Raw genomic sequence first — 18,421 nt, forward strand, 5'->3', positions numbered from 1 at the left:
TATTTTATTCAATGTCAAACGAACCTCAAGAAGGCAAGGCCAGATCCTGGCACCAGGTCAGATATACCTGGGGCTCTGCAACTTTGTACTTGTCTTCCAGCTTTGTACCCAATCCATGCAGGGCCTTGGTACCACGGGAGAGTGAGAGAGTCCTTCCTATCTTGGTCTGGCCAGTGCCTCAGAGCAATCCTTTGGGAGATCTGGTTCTGGCTGCATGCATGCTAAGGGTGATGTAAGAGCCGTGTTTCACACTTTTGCTTTTGCTAAAACTCTGTCTGTATTGGTTTCTAACCTAGAGGAAAGGGACTTGATGATCTCCCATTAGCTCTACACAGAAGAAATGCATCTTAAGTGAAGATTCAAGTGTATAAATGTGAGCTTAGGGGCAAATAACATTTCATAAGAAAAACTAAATAGAGTTGTAAACATTATCCTCATCTCCAGACTTATTTTAGAAAAGATATCTGAAGCACTCTGGTGTGTTGAAGATGACTTTGGGCTACAAAAGAAATATGATCTTGGACACATCCCTTGCTTGGTATTTCAATTGGCTAGCTCAGTAAATATCATATGAATCCCATTCCAAGGTAATGAACTTCTGCTATGTAGGCAACTCACATGTTGACAGAACCCACAAATTCTGTTTCAATAAACCTCAGTGCTTTGTAGCCTTTGTGATTAAAAAGTAAGACTATGAACCGTGAAAGAGAAGACAGACTAAAAACATCAAAAACAAATGCTTCAAAGTTGCGTGGGTTGTTTGGTTGTTTTTTCATTTACTTTTTTTCCTCTTTGAAAGAGATGTAGATGACATTGATACTCCATGGGAAAAAAAAGTGTTGATGTCTTTCAGTTGGCAATTTTAAACCAATTCTTCCAGTGCCTGGAACTGGAAAGGTGACACTGATATGCAGAAATATATTTGTGAAGCAATTTCAGTAAGTAGACAGAAATGGAATTTTATCAGGCTCAGCACAGGCTGGCATTCCCACACCACTTGTTGTCAGGAGCATCCACTCAGGCTTTTGATGTCTCCAATGTTTATTCAATGCACTTGACACTTTTAAATCTAGTTTAGTGTAATTTTGCTTTTGATGGGGTCTTTTAACATATGCAGCAACAGACTGAGGGAGGACAATTTCAAAATAAAAGATGTTCACTCATCAAAAGCTGCTGTAGTATTCAGAAGTGGTATAGTGGCTCTCTAGTCCCTAATACAAATCATTTATGCATAGTATAGGAGAGATTTCCAAAAACTACACTGATGCACTGTATACAGTAGCTGCAGACTGAAGCACTGTCAGGAAAGCATAGGATTGTCTTCAGAAGATCTGTACTAAAGCTGGGTTCAAATAATAGTGTTTTGCATCAGCCATAGCAAAAAATCTTCAACAGCTGATGAGTATTAAGATTACCAATATTTGGGCAGAACAGAGCCAATTGGTTTCTTATTCTGCTAAAGAAATACAAAAATTCTGTGAATTTCTGTGAAACACATTGTGGGCTGACATGGGTAATTCAACCATTTTAGGTGGGAAAAAAGGGTTTATGTGCAGCCCCAGGGCCAAGGTTTACTTTGCTGCCAACTGAAGCACTCCCTGGCTGTGCTGAATGGCAAAGGTGAGCTGAGCCCTGCAGGTGGGAAGTCTGGCAGGAGAGCTGCTTCTCAGGGCACTGGAAAGTGGTTATCAGCAAGCTCTGCTCTGACTACTGACATGCTGTCAGAAATGTGAGTTGTTACTGGGATTGCTGAAATGGGAAAAAATTTGAGTGGGGGGAGCTTTTGAACTTATTGAAAGCTCCTCGGGCCCTCTTCTTTCATCATCCTGCTGAGCTGCTGAAGTAGGATGTTGATGGTGTGGCCAGACTTACAGGATCATGCTAACTGAGGGGGACTTTTAAGAACCTTCAAAAGGACTTATATATCATTCTGTATTTGGACTTAGAGATATTGGAGAGTCATAGCTATGGAGGAAATCTCCACTGCACTAGCCAGGAAGGCTAAGGCTAACACACTCAAACAAGGCTGTATGGTGGTGATAACAGTAACCTGATTTGTAGTTAAATCGCAATGAATAAAAATAGGGAAAAGGGAGAATTTGCAGAAATTGTGAAATGCTCATCCAATATAGGCTTTTTTTCTACATCAAATGCTGCTTTTGCTGACTTTGCTCTCTGACTGCATTGAGACTATGTCCACAAAAAATATCTATTGTGGGAAAGGAAGCCTTACTCAGTAGAGGAGAGTGAGGAGTGACCCTGTCCAGCTGTATTTAACAGAACACTGCCCTTTCTGCTGAGTATCTCTGAACATGAGCAGCCAAAGGAGGGAAGCAGAGCTCAAACTGAGCATCTTAAACCATTTTAGGAACCAGCTACTGTCTACTTTTCCTTCTGACTTCAGTAAAGTTGTGATTGAGGAGGAGAGAGTGAGAAGAGGTAGGGAAAACCGGTGTAAAGGAAAAGGGGTATCTGGGAGGAAGGTGTTCGTGTAGAGAAAAGAGAGAGAGCTGCCTGAAGGGAGGAGGAAGGAACTGTTAAGGTGGCAGCATGGGTAGCAAAAGGGTAGCACTGCTGCTCAGGCAGTGGTGTAAGTTGGAGTGGCCTTGCAGCAGTAAAAGTGAATGCAAAGAGCAGAGTTGTTCCTTTAGCAGAGCACCCCGTCTTGCTTGCTGCCGAGAGCACTCTCCCCTTCACAGAATCATTAAGGTTGGAAAAGACCTCCGAGGTCATTCAGTCCAACCTTTGATCACCACCCTGTCAACCAGAGCACAGCACAAGTGCCATGTTGTTCTGTCTTGAACACCCCAGGGATGGTGACTCCACCACCTCCCTGGGCAGTCTGCTCCAATGCTTTTTCCCTTTCTTACTTTATCTCATACTTCCTTTCATAGTGATGGTCTCCATAATCAGAAAAATTTCCATGAAAGAGTGCATGTCCCCATGGGCAAGTCTCTGAAATTGCTTGCTATTCTTGCTCTCTGTGGTACAAACTATCAAATAAATGTAAAGGAAACCTGATTTTGGCTAAGGGATACTCTGACCTACTAGGTAAATTTGTTGTTGCTGAATAATAATAAAAAGTTGGCTTTCCTAGTTCAGATTAAAAGGAATGCACATTTTCTGTATATTTTTCTCAAACTAATCAAAAGAGATTAGAGTTCCAGACACTGACATGACAAGCTCTAATGAGGAAAGTAGAGCTAGAAAAACTGAAATATCAGAGTTCACACTGTGCTCAGTAGAGTCTGACACAAGTCTAATGTATTGATACACATAATTAAGTGTGGGTTTCCCTGACAAGTAGAAAGGGAATTTTAATAGTTTAAAAAGTCCCTAAAGCTATCTGACCATCCTTGGCTTTCTGTTTGATCTGATGATTGGAGAACAGAGGGTTCTGTAAAGGAAGAGCTACCAGCAATTCCCAAGCTCAAGATCCCTCTATCCCCCCTCCTTGTGATTTGATCTCAGTATGAATATTTCTTATTTGATCTGCTGCTTCTTCAGTTTATCATTCAGTGCCTGGACCTCAGCTGGGCTTAAAATATTTAGAAAGAGCCTGCCTAAAGATGGTGGATAATTGATTGTGCAACTGCTTAGCTGGGTTGGTTTTCAGAGAGGAAAACCTTAGGATTTAAAATGATGTGGAAATACTGATATAGAACTCCCATACTGAGAAAATGCCATTGTTTAACATTTATCAATAGACTCCCTTGCACAGAATATTGATGACAATTCAAGCTGTCCCCTTAGATGGATTCTCATCCTTCTGGAGTTACATAGTGTTGCACAGTGTGACAAGATGTACTTTGGCTGTAAAAATGTTCCTAATGCATAAATATTCTTTTAATGTTTTGCCCTAAAGTGCACCCCATACTTCCTGTAGTGGTGAATATATTTTGTAAATGCTGCATCTGTTGTGGGATTTGAGACTGGGATATCACATCATCATTATTTTCTATAGTATCCCTTGTGTATAATTAAAAATAATGACTTATAATGAGTCCCTGACCTACTTCAACCCACTGGAATGAACCTAATCAAATTCAAACACTTTTTATTAGGTACTTTTCATTATATACATTCTTCCTTTGTCGCATCCTATTCTTGAAGGGCAGAATGGCAGGTCGTAAACTGAAATACTCTTGCTGTAGCATGTCTTGTTAGACTTTGTGAAAGATACTTTCTGGCAGGTGGTGATGCAATGGAACTTTAATAGTTTTTCAGCCCATTATCTGACACTGTACAATTACATGTATTAACCATAAAACATTACTTTTACTAGGGTAATTCAGTTTATTCAGACTGCTGTAGTTGCTAGCCATTTGACCACCAGCAATATCCTCAGAAATAAGTATGATTGATAATTACCCTGTTGAGAGCTAAAAAAAAGAAAAAATCAGTAATGAAAGAGGATTTGCATGTTTGATTTTACCCTCATATTTCCACTGGGCTAGCTATTGCATCTGTCTTTGCAATTTTTCACATACCAGACCAAGTTATGTTTGCAGAAATAATTTTGTTGGCAACAAATGGAGCTGCATTGATCCTCATTTATGTGCTTTCATGAAACTATCAGTGATGATCATTGAAATTATATTCTGTTCAGGAATATGTCTTCAGAAGGTAACTGGCAGCAGAAGTAAACTCGGTGAAAGACAGATAGAAAGAAAAAAGTACAATAAACTACCTGTTCCAGCTCAGAAGTATTTAGGTATGATAGATCCCTTTTCTTTCTGTATTTGGGGCAAAAAATAGCTATGTTGTGTTTTATCACAAAACCCCATATCTTTGCACAAAATCTGTACAAATATATGTGAAACTTCCAAAACATTTCAAGCAACCTATCCATTGCCTCCTCATCTTTAGTTGTAGGAATTGCAGGCACCCTTGACAGGAACTGCTATGATATTTACTGCAAATAGAACGACTTGGAATAATTCAAACGGTTTTAAAAAATCCTGCCTAGCAAGTGAAATTAGCTAATGACAGCTTTCTGATTATACTTTTATTCTTTCTGTTTCCAAAGCTTTTCAAATTCTACTAAACTTTTTGAACTAAATACATTTTAAATCCTATTCATCTGGGTGAAAAACATACTTGTGTTTTCTTGCTTTTGCTCAAGTTGATATCAACGTAATTTTTTTGGGGGGAGGCAGAAATCAGTAGTAATTCCTGAACAACATGCTTTGCTTGACACACAATAAATATTCTCATTGAGGGTCCTTAACATCCAGGGAAAATGTATTCATCTAAATAAATATAGATTAGAATTGCCGGAGTTTATAAATATAAATGAATACATGAATTTGTCTACTGAGAAAATATATTGTTGTAGATCACTCCTTCTCACAGTAAAATCCATGGAATGAGGCTGATTCAAAAAACTTCATATGTTGAAACTTTTCCATAACATCAGCTCTAGCAAAGTTGATTTGTAGCTGGAGTTGTCAAGGTGTCACCCTGCTGTGAGCATTGAATGGGCCATCTCACATCTCCAAAGGCATTAGTCAGTCTTGATGTGTTGGTCTGACAGGGTGATTTAATATTGGTTTATTCTGAAATGAATGAAACGAGGTATCTAGTGATGGCATGGGTGACCTCTCCAGTGTTTCTCATAGAGGGAAGGATGAAGACATCACAGGAGGAAGTTGAACATGAGGTGTCTTAATAATCATGTCTAGTCAAAGTGAGTGGGATTGTGAGATGCAGTGCAAGACATGTAGCTGTTTACACTATTGTTCTACATAGTGTGTAGAACAGTTGAATTAATCTCCCAGGCTCCCTTTATATTAATGTTCCAGGGTGCATTTCACTTTCTCTTATAGTTAGTAATAAAAAAAGACATTTTCAGTATTGTTTAGTATACAGTAGGATGTTATTAAGCTTTATCAAACTCTTTTGAATCTTGAATGTCCTTCCTGAATGACTTTGGGCATGACTGTGTTGCAGGCTGACATTTTTCAGAAGAAAAGCAAACTAAGATGGTGCTCTGGCTGATGGCAATTTAAAAATGTCACTAATAGCCTAAGCATGGTGACCTTGGCTCTCCTCCTGCAACTATTCAATATCTTGGCCCTGAGGATTCATTTCACTGCTGTGAATTTTTTGGACTCACAAAGAACTCTTTCTTGCTGTACAGAAGAGGGAATAAAAATCTTGAAGAGACGGGGCCATTAATGATTAATGATAGACATTTAAAATTCAAAAAATCATCAAGTTGAAAACATGTTTCCACAGTCAAATTTTATTCTGAGTACTTTAACTCCTTTGCTAGCTGTATTAGTTGGTGATAAAATGCCAGCTGATACTGAGTAGTCATTAACTTAGTGTTTATTGGCTTCACTTTTTTTAGTTGCAATTATTACTATTTTTAATGTACTATTGCTAATATTCCTAGAAAAAAAAAAAAGGGCTCAGTGATGAGAGAATGGAAAAGAGAATAAAATGCTAGTTGATATATTAAAGTTAGTAATGATAGGACTGAGTGGGTAGTGAAACTGAAGACATGAGTGATTTAAGCCCATTACTCTTGGTGACTGTACAACATAGTTACTGCTGTGAGCGTAACTCATAATATCTAATTTTTAAAATTGATAGTGATTCCTTTCTCAAGCCTTTTTCCTTATGAGCTTTGCTCATTTCACTGCCTGCTATTTTGTTCCCAAATCATGCTTTCAGCTGGAAGACTGTGTAAAGGAAGATGGCATATGAAATGGCCAGCTGATGCTTTACATTGTCAAATGTAGCATGCAAATGGATTTGAAAGCTCAGTAAAAGGGCTGTAGTGAACTTTTGCCTTAAACTTGGAGAGCATGTAATTCAAGAGAAAGCATGTTAAATCTGCCTGCTTTGGTAAAGACACTTCTGGAAGGCCACAACTAGGTCATGTTGTTTCCACTGCCGTCCTCAGTGCAGCTCTTCTGTGTGTTAGGGTTTGGATCCCAGCATTGGACCCCCCAGACACATCCATAGGAATGTTCCTCTGTGAATAGTCCTGGATTCAGGAGTGTAGTGGGTGGTTTTTGTTTTCAGTGTATGAGAAACTGAAAGTGGTTTACCACTTGGCTGAAATAAATGGAAAGTTCCATTAGCTGCCTTTGACACTCCTGAAGTTGTCCACACTTCCTGAAGTTGTCCACACTTCCTCCAGGAGGGAGTACAAGTCTGTTTTATAGTAATGCTTGGTGCTGGTCTTGTACTGATGTCATTCTCTTCTGGACTGCTGATTTTGGCTTGAATGAATCTTCAAGGATTAGGTGTTCTGTTTAGTTATCAGTAACTTTTGTGTGTGTGTGTCTGTGTGTTTGGGTTTAGTTTTGTTTGTTTTTCTCCAAATTGTTCTATTTTTTAAGCATGCTGAATAGTTTTCTGATGCCATTGACTGAACAATAGAATGAAATGAAGCCACCACTGACTTAGATTAAAGAACTGAGGGATCACAAGTAGTTTCTGCAGTAGTTCAGTAGGTGTCAAGGTTAAGACCAGTACAAAACTAAAACTGGATATTGTTTTAAAACATCACACTAAGACTTTTTGTTTTCAACATTTAATAGATAGCTTGAGGTTTAAAAATAATATAAATAGGTCTTCTATGAATTAATCTATATAATAATTTCAAAGATTTCTAGTCTGTTACCCACTAGAAGTTGACTTTATCAGCATGTTATAGGTTAATGGGAGACAGTGGCCAAACCATAGGGCAGGAAAAAATAGAAAAATCCTATCAATGAACAGTCAAACATGAATTCTTTCAACAACTGCCAGTGAATGTGACAGATGTTGTGCAAGAACCAATTCAAACCAATTCAAATGTGGTTATGTAATCAATTTTTTTCCCAAAAGAGAAGGAAATATACCATTAACACTAATATATGCCACTTAAATACAATGTAAATGTTACAGGTATTGTATTTAATTTTGAAAAATTACATTGAGAAATCTAGAATGAGAAAAAAACTCTTTCTTTACAGGTTTCTTTCAAAATGCAAATTTATGTCTCAAGAGACCAGTGGAACTTAAAGTAGGAATACAGTCTGTGTTTAGGGAGTTTAAAAAACACACATTACTGAATTGATAGAGCATAACAGTTCCCTTGCTTAGGCAGCACTATGCTCCATCTTGTAAATGTACTTGGGGAAATGTAAAATGCTTTATTAAACCTACAGTCCATAACTAGAGTTGTTACATTTTAATGTATATATTTTTCATTCATGGATTATTGAACCACTAAATCCAAAGAATTTGACCTCATGCCAAAAAATTTCTTTGAGTCTCATGCTGAATGTTTTTACTTACTATGTAACTGGAATATAAACCAAATTCTCAAATTTTAAAGCTATTTTTCAGAGCTCCCCTATATAAAATTGTACATTTAAAAGCAGGCAAGGAAGGAAGTTAATATTTACTTTTGTGTAAACTGCTTTCAAAAAAAAAAGTCCATGAAGCATTTCTGGCTGGCAGTTTGGCAATTCTGGGGAGAAAATTCTTGATGGTGGTGTTGTTTATAACCATGAGGGACATATACAAAAAGAAATGAGGAAAACAATTATATATTTCATTGCAAGAACTGATTTTTTTTTTCCTCCAAACTTAAGGTTGGTTTGCTGTTTAGAGAGTGTCTTTCTCTCTACTTTCACATGACTTATTGTTCTTTCCTGCTCGTGAAAAGCTGGCAGATGTTATAAAACAGTAGTGATTTAAGCTTACCAGTGTGGCAAGTGATTTCAGAGCATTGTGTTTGTGCTGTATTTGCTTTCTGTTTTCATTGTTATTAGAAATAACTCTAGGGAAGAAGCTGGACTGCAAAGAACTGAAAAGTAGGAAAGGACATCTCTCCTCTGCATTTTCCAGGGCTCCAAAAATGTGATATTTGCAGTACATAAAATATCTCTATTGATCTGAAACATCTCATTGCTGTGCTCCAACCAACAATTCTCCTACAAAGACACATCTAGGGTTTGCTCTTCATCTCATGCCTGAAGAAAAATGAACTGAGAGAGTTAATGGCTATAAGTCTGTGGTCTAGGCTTCAAGATTTTCACTGCCAAAGTATCAGTCTAAAAATTCTTACTGGTGTTGATTGTGTTGACATTATTGATGAAATAACATTCAGCAAAGGAACAATTACATAATATTTGAGAAATGGAACAGCAAGGAGCAAAATGAGTCAAATCATAAAGATTGTCTTTATTGTTTTTACATCTGTAAAAAAAAAGACTGTTTTAGAGAGAATAGAACAAGTTTAGAGAGGCAATGATATGTGCTTGAAATAGGTATAATTGTCTTATTACAGGCGAAAAATATTTTGTCTGTAAAGAGGTAAAGATATTTCAAACACTTTCTGAAGGAAAGAGAATTTATACAAGGCAAGTTTTATAAGAACAGTTTATCCTTTAGTTTTACTTGGTATATTTTTTCTTTGTTAGTAATAATGGTTTCCATGAAATATAAGCTCCAACTTTTTCTGTGATCCTCCCTCTCTTTTTCTTTTCTGTTCTCTTCAGTTGTTATCATAACAACATTTCGGATTTTTGTTCTGAGGCATTTCCATATGTAGAAAATTTGTAAAAGAAGAATACAGCCAAGGTACATAAGAGTTTATTTTGTTAGTTTCTGACTGAGAAATGATTGTGCCAAGCCTTAGGCAATTAACTGTTTCTTCAGGCTGTGCAAATATATCTGCACTGTCTGTGCAGGTCTGGTTAATGACCAGACTCTGAATTCCTTACATTTGCCCCCAAAAAGTTTTTTACTTTGTACTGATGAGGAAGCACTGAACAGGACATAACAGTTGCACTGAAACCTTCTACTCTGACATCAAATGTGACAGAGAGTATTTACCAGAACACCTCTTGTCTGGCCTTGCTCAGTTTGGCTCTCAACAAAATCAACTTAGGAACTCCATTCAGATTGTTTTCTTGAGGACTGTTTGTTTTGTGACATGAATTGAACACCTCTTATTAATATAGATCACAATGCAATGCAATATTTGGAGTATCTTTTATTTAAAGCTAATGGCTGTTTAATCAGTTTCACCATTTAAAATAAAAAAAAAATTCTCCTTTTAAGTTAACATAAATGCAAATGAAATTTTCTTGCACCAGAAATATTCTTCAAAATAAGTGAGTATTGCTTACAATGTCTCTTCTGAACATTGCTGAACCATCTGTATAAGACAAGAGTTAACAGAAAACCTCCCTTGTTTTTTTTTTTTACTAAGAGAATAATAATGTATTTTAAAATAAGTTCCAGTTATTTAGGTTTGTTTCTACAAAATTTACTATCTTTGTAAGCTTTCTCCTTTTGTATATGGATACCATATATAGGTAATTTTTCTAGGCATGGGGTTTTTTTATCAGATCAGATAGCTTTTGCTATTTAATACATAGCCTTCATGTTCTTAAATCATGCACAATGAACTATTAAAACTGAAAATAAAAAACCTTTGGCAGAGAAAGCTTGAAAAATGGTTATAAAATGGGAACACACATTTTCATGTATGTGAATAAAGCAAAGAAATGGAAATAATCCACATTTTACTTGTCAAATTTCAAGAATCACAGTCATCATAACTGACCTTTTCATTTTCTGTGGTAATAGAATGAATTCTTCCTTTTTCTTCCCCCCCTTTTTTTTTTACTTCAATTGTTTCTATTAGGGCCAGAATAAAAAAAGAAGTTGTGTTTACATGTCAAGAGTCATGACATCTGGAGCACAGCTGAATACGTTATTTCTTGGTGAGAGTGTTACACAATAAAGCTTGACTGACATTACACGAAATCCGAGATGCTTTCTGATCAGCTGATTTAATTAAAGCAAGATACTTGGTTCTGCACAATGCCTGTGTATAATCTGTTACAAGCCTTTCAAAGGTACAAGTATGTAGTGTAAAATGTTGTTAGATTGGCTTGCATGACTTGTCATTCTGTTTGCAGATACCTCAAATCAGCTATGCATCCACAGCTCCCGAGCTGAGCGATAACACCAGGTATGACTACTTCTCTCGAGTGGTCCCGCCAGACTCCTACCAAGCCCAGGCCATGGTTGACATCGTGACAGCCCTTGGGTGGAACTATGTCTCAACACTGGCTTCCGAAGGCAACTACGGAGAGAGTGGTGTGGAGGCGTTCACGCAGATCTCCAGGGAAATTGGTGAGTGTGTGCTTCTCAGGTTTTGTATTTATAGCTGCAGAGCATCGCTGTGTTCTGATTAGGTGTGTGCAGCGTGATCAGAACACCCGTGGGTGTATTACCTGGACTCAAGTGGGTGATTTTGCTTCTTGCATTTCTGCCAAGGTGGCAATTCTGGCAGCAGTTTAAGAAGAGAGGCAAAAAATAAATATCTTTCAACTCTTTTTGGAAAAGGGAAGCTCCTTGATGACTTAGGGGCAAAAAGGAACCAGATGCTGAACTACAGCCAGATTTGAGGAAATGCAGTTTTTGATTCAGCTTAGGAAAACTATGGTCCAGTGAGAGCTTTTTCCATGTTCCAGCACAGATAAACCTGGACGTTTTAATTTTGATGAATGTTAAAAATAACAAAATCACTCTGAAGTAAAACACATAAACTTGCCATTTTCCCTTTAATAAAATGTGCTGTACAAATATAGGCACTATGAGACGTATATTTAAGTCCCTTTGATCCTTCAAAATTTTTTTTCACACTTTTATAGTTTTTTCTGGCTGGAAAAAATGGTTGTTTCCCAGGTTTTGGACACCAAGAAATAAGATGGTGAGTAGCAGGTAGTTTGAAAGAGGGTGGAATCAGTCTTTCACCAAGTACAGGGTTAAATAACAAACAATTTTACTGTCTTTCCTCAGAAGGAAAGGAAAACAATTTTCCTTCCTTCCTTCCTGGGTTAATCTACTAGATTTGGCTTAGAGGGCATGTACATATAAATTCCAGCTCTTTTGAATCAGCTTGGGTGAGAAAATATGATAATATCTCCCACTTTCAGTAACTGCATGTGAATATAGAGAGCATCTCTACCTACAGGAAGGCACATATGTGTTTCAGGTGTTTATGCTTGAACCATAAAGGTAAGTGATTACTTACAAGAACCTGGTTGTAGGATGAAACAGCCATTTTTGACATTAGGGAACCAGTGCATGCAATATGCTTACTTGTTTAAGTGATAAATGTTCTTTTTCTAGTTTCTGATCATTGCTGTCAGCTCCTAGGTGTGTTTATGGAAGAGCCAAAGCTGTCTGCTGTACGTCGCTTTGTTCTGGGGTTAGCAAAGGAACGGATAATTCTTTCACAGTTCATACCCTAAAGAAATGGTTCATCTATGGCAAATAAATTGGCCTCCCCAGACGCCCACTGAATTCATTGCCTGAAAAATCATTTTTTCTTGAAACCATCTGCAACATAGCTAGTGCTGAGTTCTGAAAGGAAACAGATAGAATACAGGACTTTTTACTGTTTCCCATTTCCAGGAGTATGAGAGAACTTCAGATGAGGGCAAACAAAAACTTTAATTACCTTAGAATCACAAGAGTTTGGATCAGTTGGATCTCCATTGATCCTAGAATAAAAAAAGACTATTGTAATTTGATAAATAATTAACACAAATAAGATAAATATTATTAAAAGGATTGTGAATCCAAAGCTGTTAAAATCATCATGTGCTAAACATCATAAGATCTGTGTAACACCAAAAAGCATGGTAAGTTATGATTAGTGGTTTGGGGTTTTTTTTTGTTTTTTTTTTTTTCCCTTGTGATTTATGTTTTCTATTAGAACACTTGGTTTTTGGCAACCTCTGTGCTCCCAGCAACTTACCAGCTACTGTAGGTATCAGGGACTCTAATGGTTCTAAAGAAGGAAAGCAGAGGGAACCAGGCCAGACAAGCAATTTTTATTTCCTAGAAAAATACTCAGGTAAACAATCAGGTAAATTATATGTAACCACAGGGACATGACTGATAACCAGTGCAAAATTGTCAAGAACAAATAGTATCAAATCCATCTAATAATTTTCTTTGACAGGATAACAGCTTATAGCTGGAGAAAAAGCACTTGATGTGTCACATCTCTCAAATTTTGTAGTGTTATCTCAATTGTCACATATAGTATTCTCCTGAGCAAATTTGGCAATTGTGATCTAGGTGTAAATAGGCTGGATGCAGACCTATTTAGAAAAGTTTTCTCAGAGAGCGATTAGCAATGATTTCTGTTTAAATGAAAGAATGTGTTGTGTGTTATTTGTCAGTTTAACCTGGATCAGGTACTTGCCAATAATTTCATGTTTAACCCAGATGGGCTTTGAATGAAGATAATTGTAAAATCTGGGGGTTACTTTAAGGTCAGAAGGACCGAGTCTAGGACTAGGAGAGTATCTAGAAGAAATCCTTAGAGTCCAAATCCAAAAACACTATCTGGAAAAGGACAAATTTAAGACACCCACAAGGCATTTAGCTTCTGCAAGAAGGATCTGTACAATGAGGAATTCAGACAGAATTGTCAGAAAGTACTAATTTAAAAAATGATGCAGGGATAATAGTAAATTATAACCTATATTCCTAATTTTTTAATGGAACATGCAGGTAGGCATACCATCTGTAAAATAATTTGAGTAATCCTCCAAATTGTCTGTCAGTTGTGGAAAGTCATTTTGACTCAGTACAGGTTTTATCCCTCACTTCAGAAAAAGTGAAACTCCTCAAGCAAGGAAGAACAAGGACAAATCTCAAAAATATGGTCTGTGAGGAACAGCTGAGCAGGGAGGCTTAGTTCAGCTGAAGAAGTTGACTAAGATGAGGTGATAGAAAATAATATTTTCAGATAGGCTTTTGCAGGAAGGTAGAGCACCACTTGTTCATCCAAATACAGTATACGTAAACAGAAATATGGAATTAATCTCTAGCATGATTGTGTCTAGGTTTGGAGCAAGCCCCTTGTAATGTTGAAGACATTGAGTATTTTATCAGCTTACCTGGGGACATTTTGGAACCTCCATTGATAAGGATCCATGAGAATGCATTAGGCAAACACCTGCCCAGTGATTATGTAAGTGTACTTAGCTCTTGCTTGGGGCTGGGGTGCAATGGATGATTTCTTAATGTCCGTTCCAGCCTGATCCCATTATCCACTGTCTTCAGACTTTTCATCTGAGCCCTAGGGCTGGAAATGCTTTTAAAATGGAAACTCAATAGCATCTGACTATGGAGTCTGAGACTATAGAGTCTATGTAGGTTTACAAAAATCATCACATAGTATAAGACTACACACAACAGCAAAACCTGCCAGGTCTGTGTTAATGAACTGTGTGTTAAGAAAACCTGATCAGGGCAATGTGCTCCTGTGCAGCTGGCATAGAAATGTACAGGACAGCTCAACTCCTTGCTGAGTACCTTATGTCTGGTTTGAGATAAGTAGCTAACAACTGGAAGCAAAATGAATGTGAAGGTCAGCTAATGAAAAGCAAACAATTGAGAAAAGGGTGTGAAAAATATTAATTTCTGAAAAAAATTCCGTGTATGAGAGGACATGGAAGGTAGCAGATTTGAAAATATAAATAGGAAAGTTTGTTCCTTTGGTTTATTATTTGTATTGTTTTTTAAAGGAGAGGTGAAAAAGGGCTAGGGTTTTACCTAATTTTAATAGACAGTTTAATTTAATATACTTATTTAATATGATGTTGACCCTTTGTCTCTAATTTCCAGTTTGATTGGCCCTCTGTTCAACTTCTATTTCTTGATCAGTAATAGAAGAAAAAGGAAGAAACAGGCTCCTGAATGAAATGTGGAATACTGAAAAGGTCAAAGTGGTGCCACCCTGACATGTCACCAAATATATTACATATCAAAATCTGCTCTCATTTTAATGACAAAGATCCTGTCTGGGACAAAGCAGAACTGGAAATTAAATATTTTACATGACAACGATTGGAAGGAGATTATTCCAGCTCATTCTTCCATGCTTTGTTTGAAGACAATGATTAAATTTATAGAATTTTCTATTCCCATTAAAAAGTTAATGATACCATTGTAATCATTTTGACATCATGATCAAATCATTTTGGTACATTGACCAAAGGAATGAATTTCTACTAAGTGCTTAAGAGTTTAAACATTGAACTGAAGCTTGACTCACTGATACAAACTAAAATGGGGGGAAAAAAGGAAGTGCGTTTTACCAAGTCTTCATTAAACTGCCGTGCTAAATATTAGTCTTCTATTTACTTTCTGTTCATTATCTTTGACCAAATAAATGTTGGAAAGTTTCTGAACCAACTTTCCTTTAATGGTTCATTTCATCTGTTATTAGAAACCAAATGAATTTACCATTAGAGGGAAAATCATGGGATGCTTTTCCTTTGTGTTTTTTTTTTTTCCCTCCAAAATACAAAAGCACTTGATTTAGACAAATTTCTTTGAGCTCAGAATACTTTCTCTGTGCGATGTTTGTACTGGAAAATGTAACAAATCTACAAATAATATATGGAATGCTACATGACAGATTTCTTTCACCACTATTGGTCAATTGCTGATAGGTACTGGCAGTGAAACACTTATGAAACTTTTAGAAGAGGAGGTAAAAGTAATAAAGGCAGGTGGTGGAGCTGATCATTAAGAATATGTGAGAAATTTCATCACTGCTTGCCCCTTTTTGCTTGTAAGTTTATTTTGCACATCTTGACAGAGGTGTAGAGAAGACAGCAAAGAGCATTAATCAAAGAATATTTAAAAATCTTTGACTGGTCAAAATAACAGCTTCATAGTAGCTTTATTCCAGAAGAGAATGGTGCATTTAATATCAGGGTGTGACCTTGAATACTTGTTTGTAGGAACGAGGTTCTGTAGTTTTACCTACTCCTTTTATACTGGTAAATTGCAGTTGACAGCATTTTTCTGAGGAGGGACTACAATTACTTGATGATCTTTCATAATATTGTATCGTTACAGTGACAATGAAAGCTATATATTAATGGTAATGAATGCTTGTGCTGAATGAATGCTACGGGAGCTTTGTTTGTTTCAGACTTCAACACTGGTAGCTATATTTTGTTTACATAGGAAATGGTCTGTGACATTTCTTTGACATGGTTCTTAAATCATGCTTGTCTCTTGTCAGCTCTTTCAGGGTGTTTACAGTTGTGCATTGTACCTCTGCTTTTATCCAAATTATTGGATTGCTTCTTCACAGAAGAATCAAAGAATAGTTGGGGTTAGAAGTGATTCTCAGGATCATCTAGTCCAAGCCCCTTCCAAGGCAGGGTCACCTAGAGCAGATTACTGAGAAATATGTCCAGATGGGTTTTGAATGTCTCCAGAGAGGCAGAATTACCTTTCACAACTTTTGGACTTCATATTTTCAGTGGAAAAAGTGGAACTGTTTTGGGAAATGGGGAGGGCGTTTTGAGCAGGAAAAATAAAACTTAAGGGGTGTGGCATTTCCTTTTCACTTAAACTTTGATAATTTAGAAAGAAGATTGGTTGCTGTTAAGATTAGTTCATATTTCCTGCAGTAATCTCTGCATACGTTTGATATAAAGCTAAAGCTTTTTGTATTTTGTTAAGATGAATGGACTTCTTCCACACCCCCAAGATAGTGTTTAATGGAAGATTAAAAAATCTTGCAAAGTGAAGATGAAAGAAATACAATACATGAAATGTAACCTTTTCCCCAGAGATATTTCTGCTTTAAAGTCTGTTTTCAGGCATAACAAATTAATTTTCACAACGAATAATATTCTAACATACCCCCGCTAAGGGTAAACAGTTTAATTTAATTTAAGTTTTATTTTCATATTTATGCAGATAAAACTCTATTGATGGCACTGTATTTCAAGCTGCAAGCTGTAATTAATAATAACACTATATAATTGGCTACAGAAGCTTCAAAGTAATGTTGAAAAATTTCAAAATCAGATCGTAGGTGTATTAATATTGCAAAAGCTTGCAAATTACTCCAGCAGTTTTTAATATTTGTACCAATTAGTACCTGATAAAGAACAGTATAATTTCTAGGGATTTAAAATGAAGAACTATTTTAATTTCTCTCAGTGGTACTAATCAATGTGATATTCTTTAGCTATAATTATTTCTTTTCTCTCTATAGTTTTAGGCAGATAGAGCATTAAGCATACTTTCTGTGTATGCTCTCTGACCCTCCAGTAATTGTAGGCAGAGAGACTTTAATACTCTTGAGGTGTTTCTTCTTCAGTCAATTAGTTAAGGCACTTTTAAAATGTCCTATAGGAAGCTTAATAGTTGTAGTAGTGTGAGTACTACAGAAGTCTCTATAGTAGGACTTTTTCCTTCCTTTTTGTGAACATCAGATGTTTGCACTGGTTGTGAACACGAATTCAGAGTAGTAAAGATGTCCAGAAAACTTTATTTCATCAGTGCTTTTAGTGCTATGACTTGTTTGTAGCCATTTCAAACTTCTTAATTTAGTAATGATTTTTAATTCAATTTTTAAATTTGTATAAATTTAAAAAAATATAAATGTGATGATGATAATTTTAAGCAGTCTTATTAGATTAAAAATTAGATTCAACAGAAATATTTTTATTGAAATATAGTGTGTGATGGCCTGTGCAGGGATTGAACCTCCACAACCTTGGTGTTATTAACATCATGCTCTCACCAGCTGAGCCAATCTCAGGGTCTTTTGTGGTCTAGAATCAGTTGCATTCATGTCAAGAAGGTACATCTGATAAAGAAAAATTGCTGAGGCTCTTGAGTTTTCTGAGAAAATATCTTCTCTCTCTATGCCTTTTTGCCTTGAAATTATTTCTATTAGTTTTAAATATTTAGCATTTTTTAGAAAGCTTTGCTTTCCACCTGGAGACTTGTAAGTTTTAAAAATTGTGTGAGCAATGCCTCCTGACTGATATTAGCAATATACTCCTAGTATCAGCTCTTCTGTGATCTGTGGCTGCAGTTAAAACCATGAAACCCTGGAACTGCCAGACTGAGCCAGACACTGCAAGTCAATATCTTGTCTCCAATGGTGGCCTCAATACATGGAACAGAAGGACACCAAAATCTAGCTTAGTCACTGGCAGAAATACTTATCCAAGGAGTGTTCTGTAACCCTAGGTGTTTAGTGGTTGATACTTAAATTTCCTGAAGCATGAAAATTTATATCCATTATGATTTCTTTCTGTTACCATTTCACCATTTTAACCTCACTTGTTAAATATTCTTTTGTTTGGATGCTACAAATGGTGTGCAGGAGAATCCAGTTAACCTCCTTCATAGTGTGCCTCCATTCTAACTCTGTTATAAGATATGAAGTAATTTCAGTTTAATGGTTTCTGTTGTCGCTTCCTGGATCCTTTATTTCATTTATATCTCTGGTAAGCTGTGCAGCCATGACTGAACACTCTAAGTAAAGCTTTACTGTTGATTTATGTAGTGTCATTGTAATCTCATTTTTATTCTCAGCCCCAATCTTTATGCATCC

The 18,421-nt window shown here is 36.5% G+C and overlaps 1 protein-coding gene across 3 annotated transcripts in view; it reads left to right on the top strand.

Moving 5' to 3' along the window:
• GRM8 (glutamate metabotropic receptor 8) overlaps positions 1-18,421 on the top strand; it is a 303,263-nt gene that overhangs the window by 43,047 nt on the left and 241,795 nt on the right. For all 3 annotated transcript variants that reach the window (XM_064422214.1, XM_064422213.1, XM_064422215.1), the window contains exon 2: positions 10,938-11,154. In XM_064422214.1, coding sequence (XP_064278284.1) covers positions 10,938-11,154 — 217 coding nt within the window. The remainder of the gene's footprint in view (positions 1-10,937; positions 11,155-18,421) is intronic.

The sequence above is a fragment of the Passer domesticus genome, chromosome 5 (genome assembly GCF_036417665.1).
Source record: "Passer domesticus isolate bPasDom1 chromosome 5, bPasDom1.hap1, whole genome shotgun sequence".
Lineage (NCBI taxonomy): Eukaryota > Metazoa > Chordata > Aves > Passeriformes > Passeridae > Passer > Passer domesticus.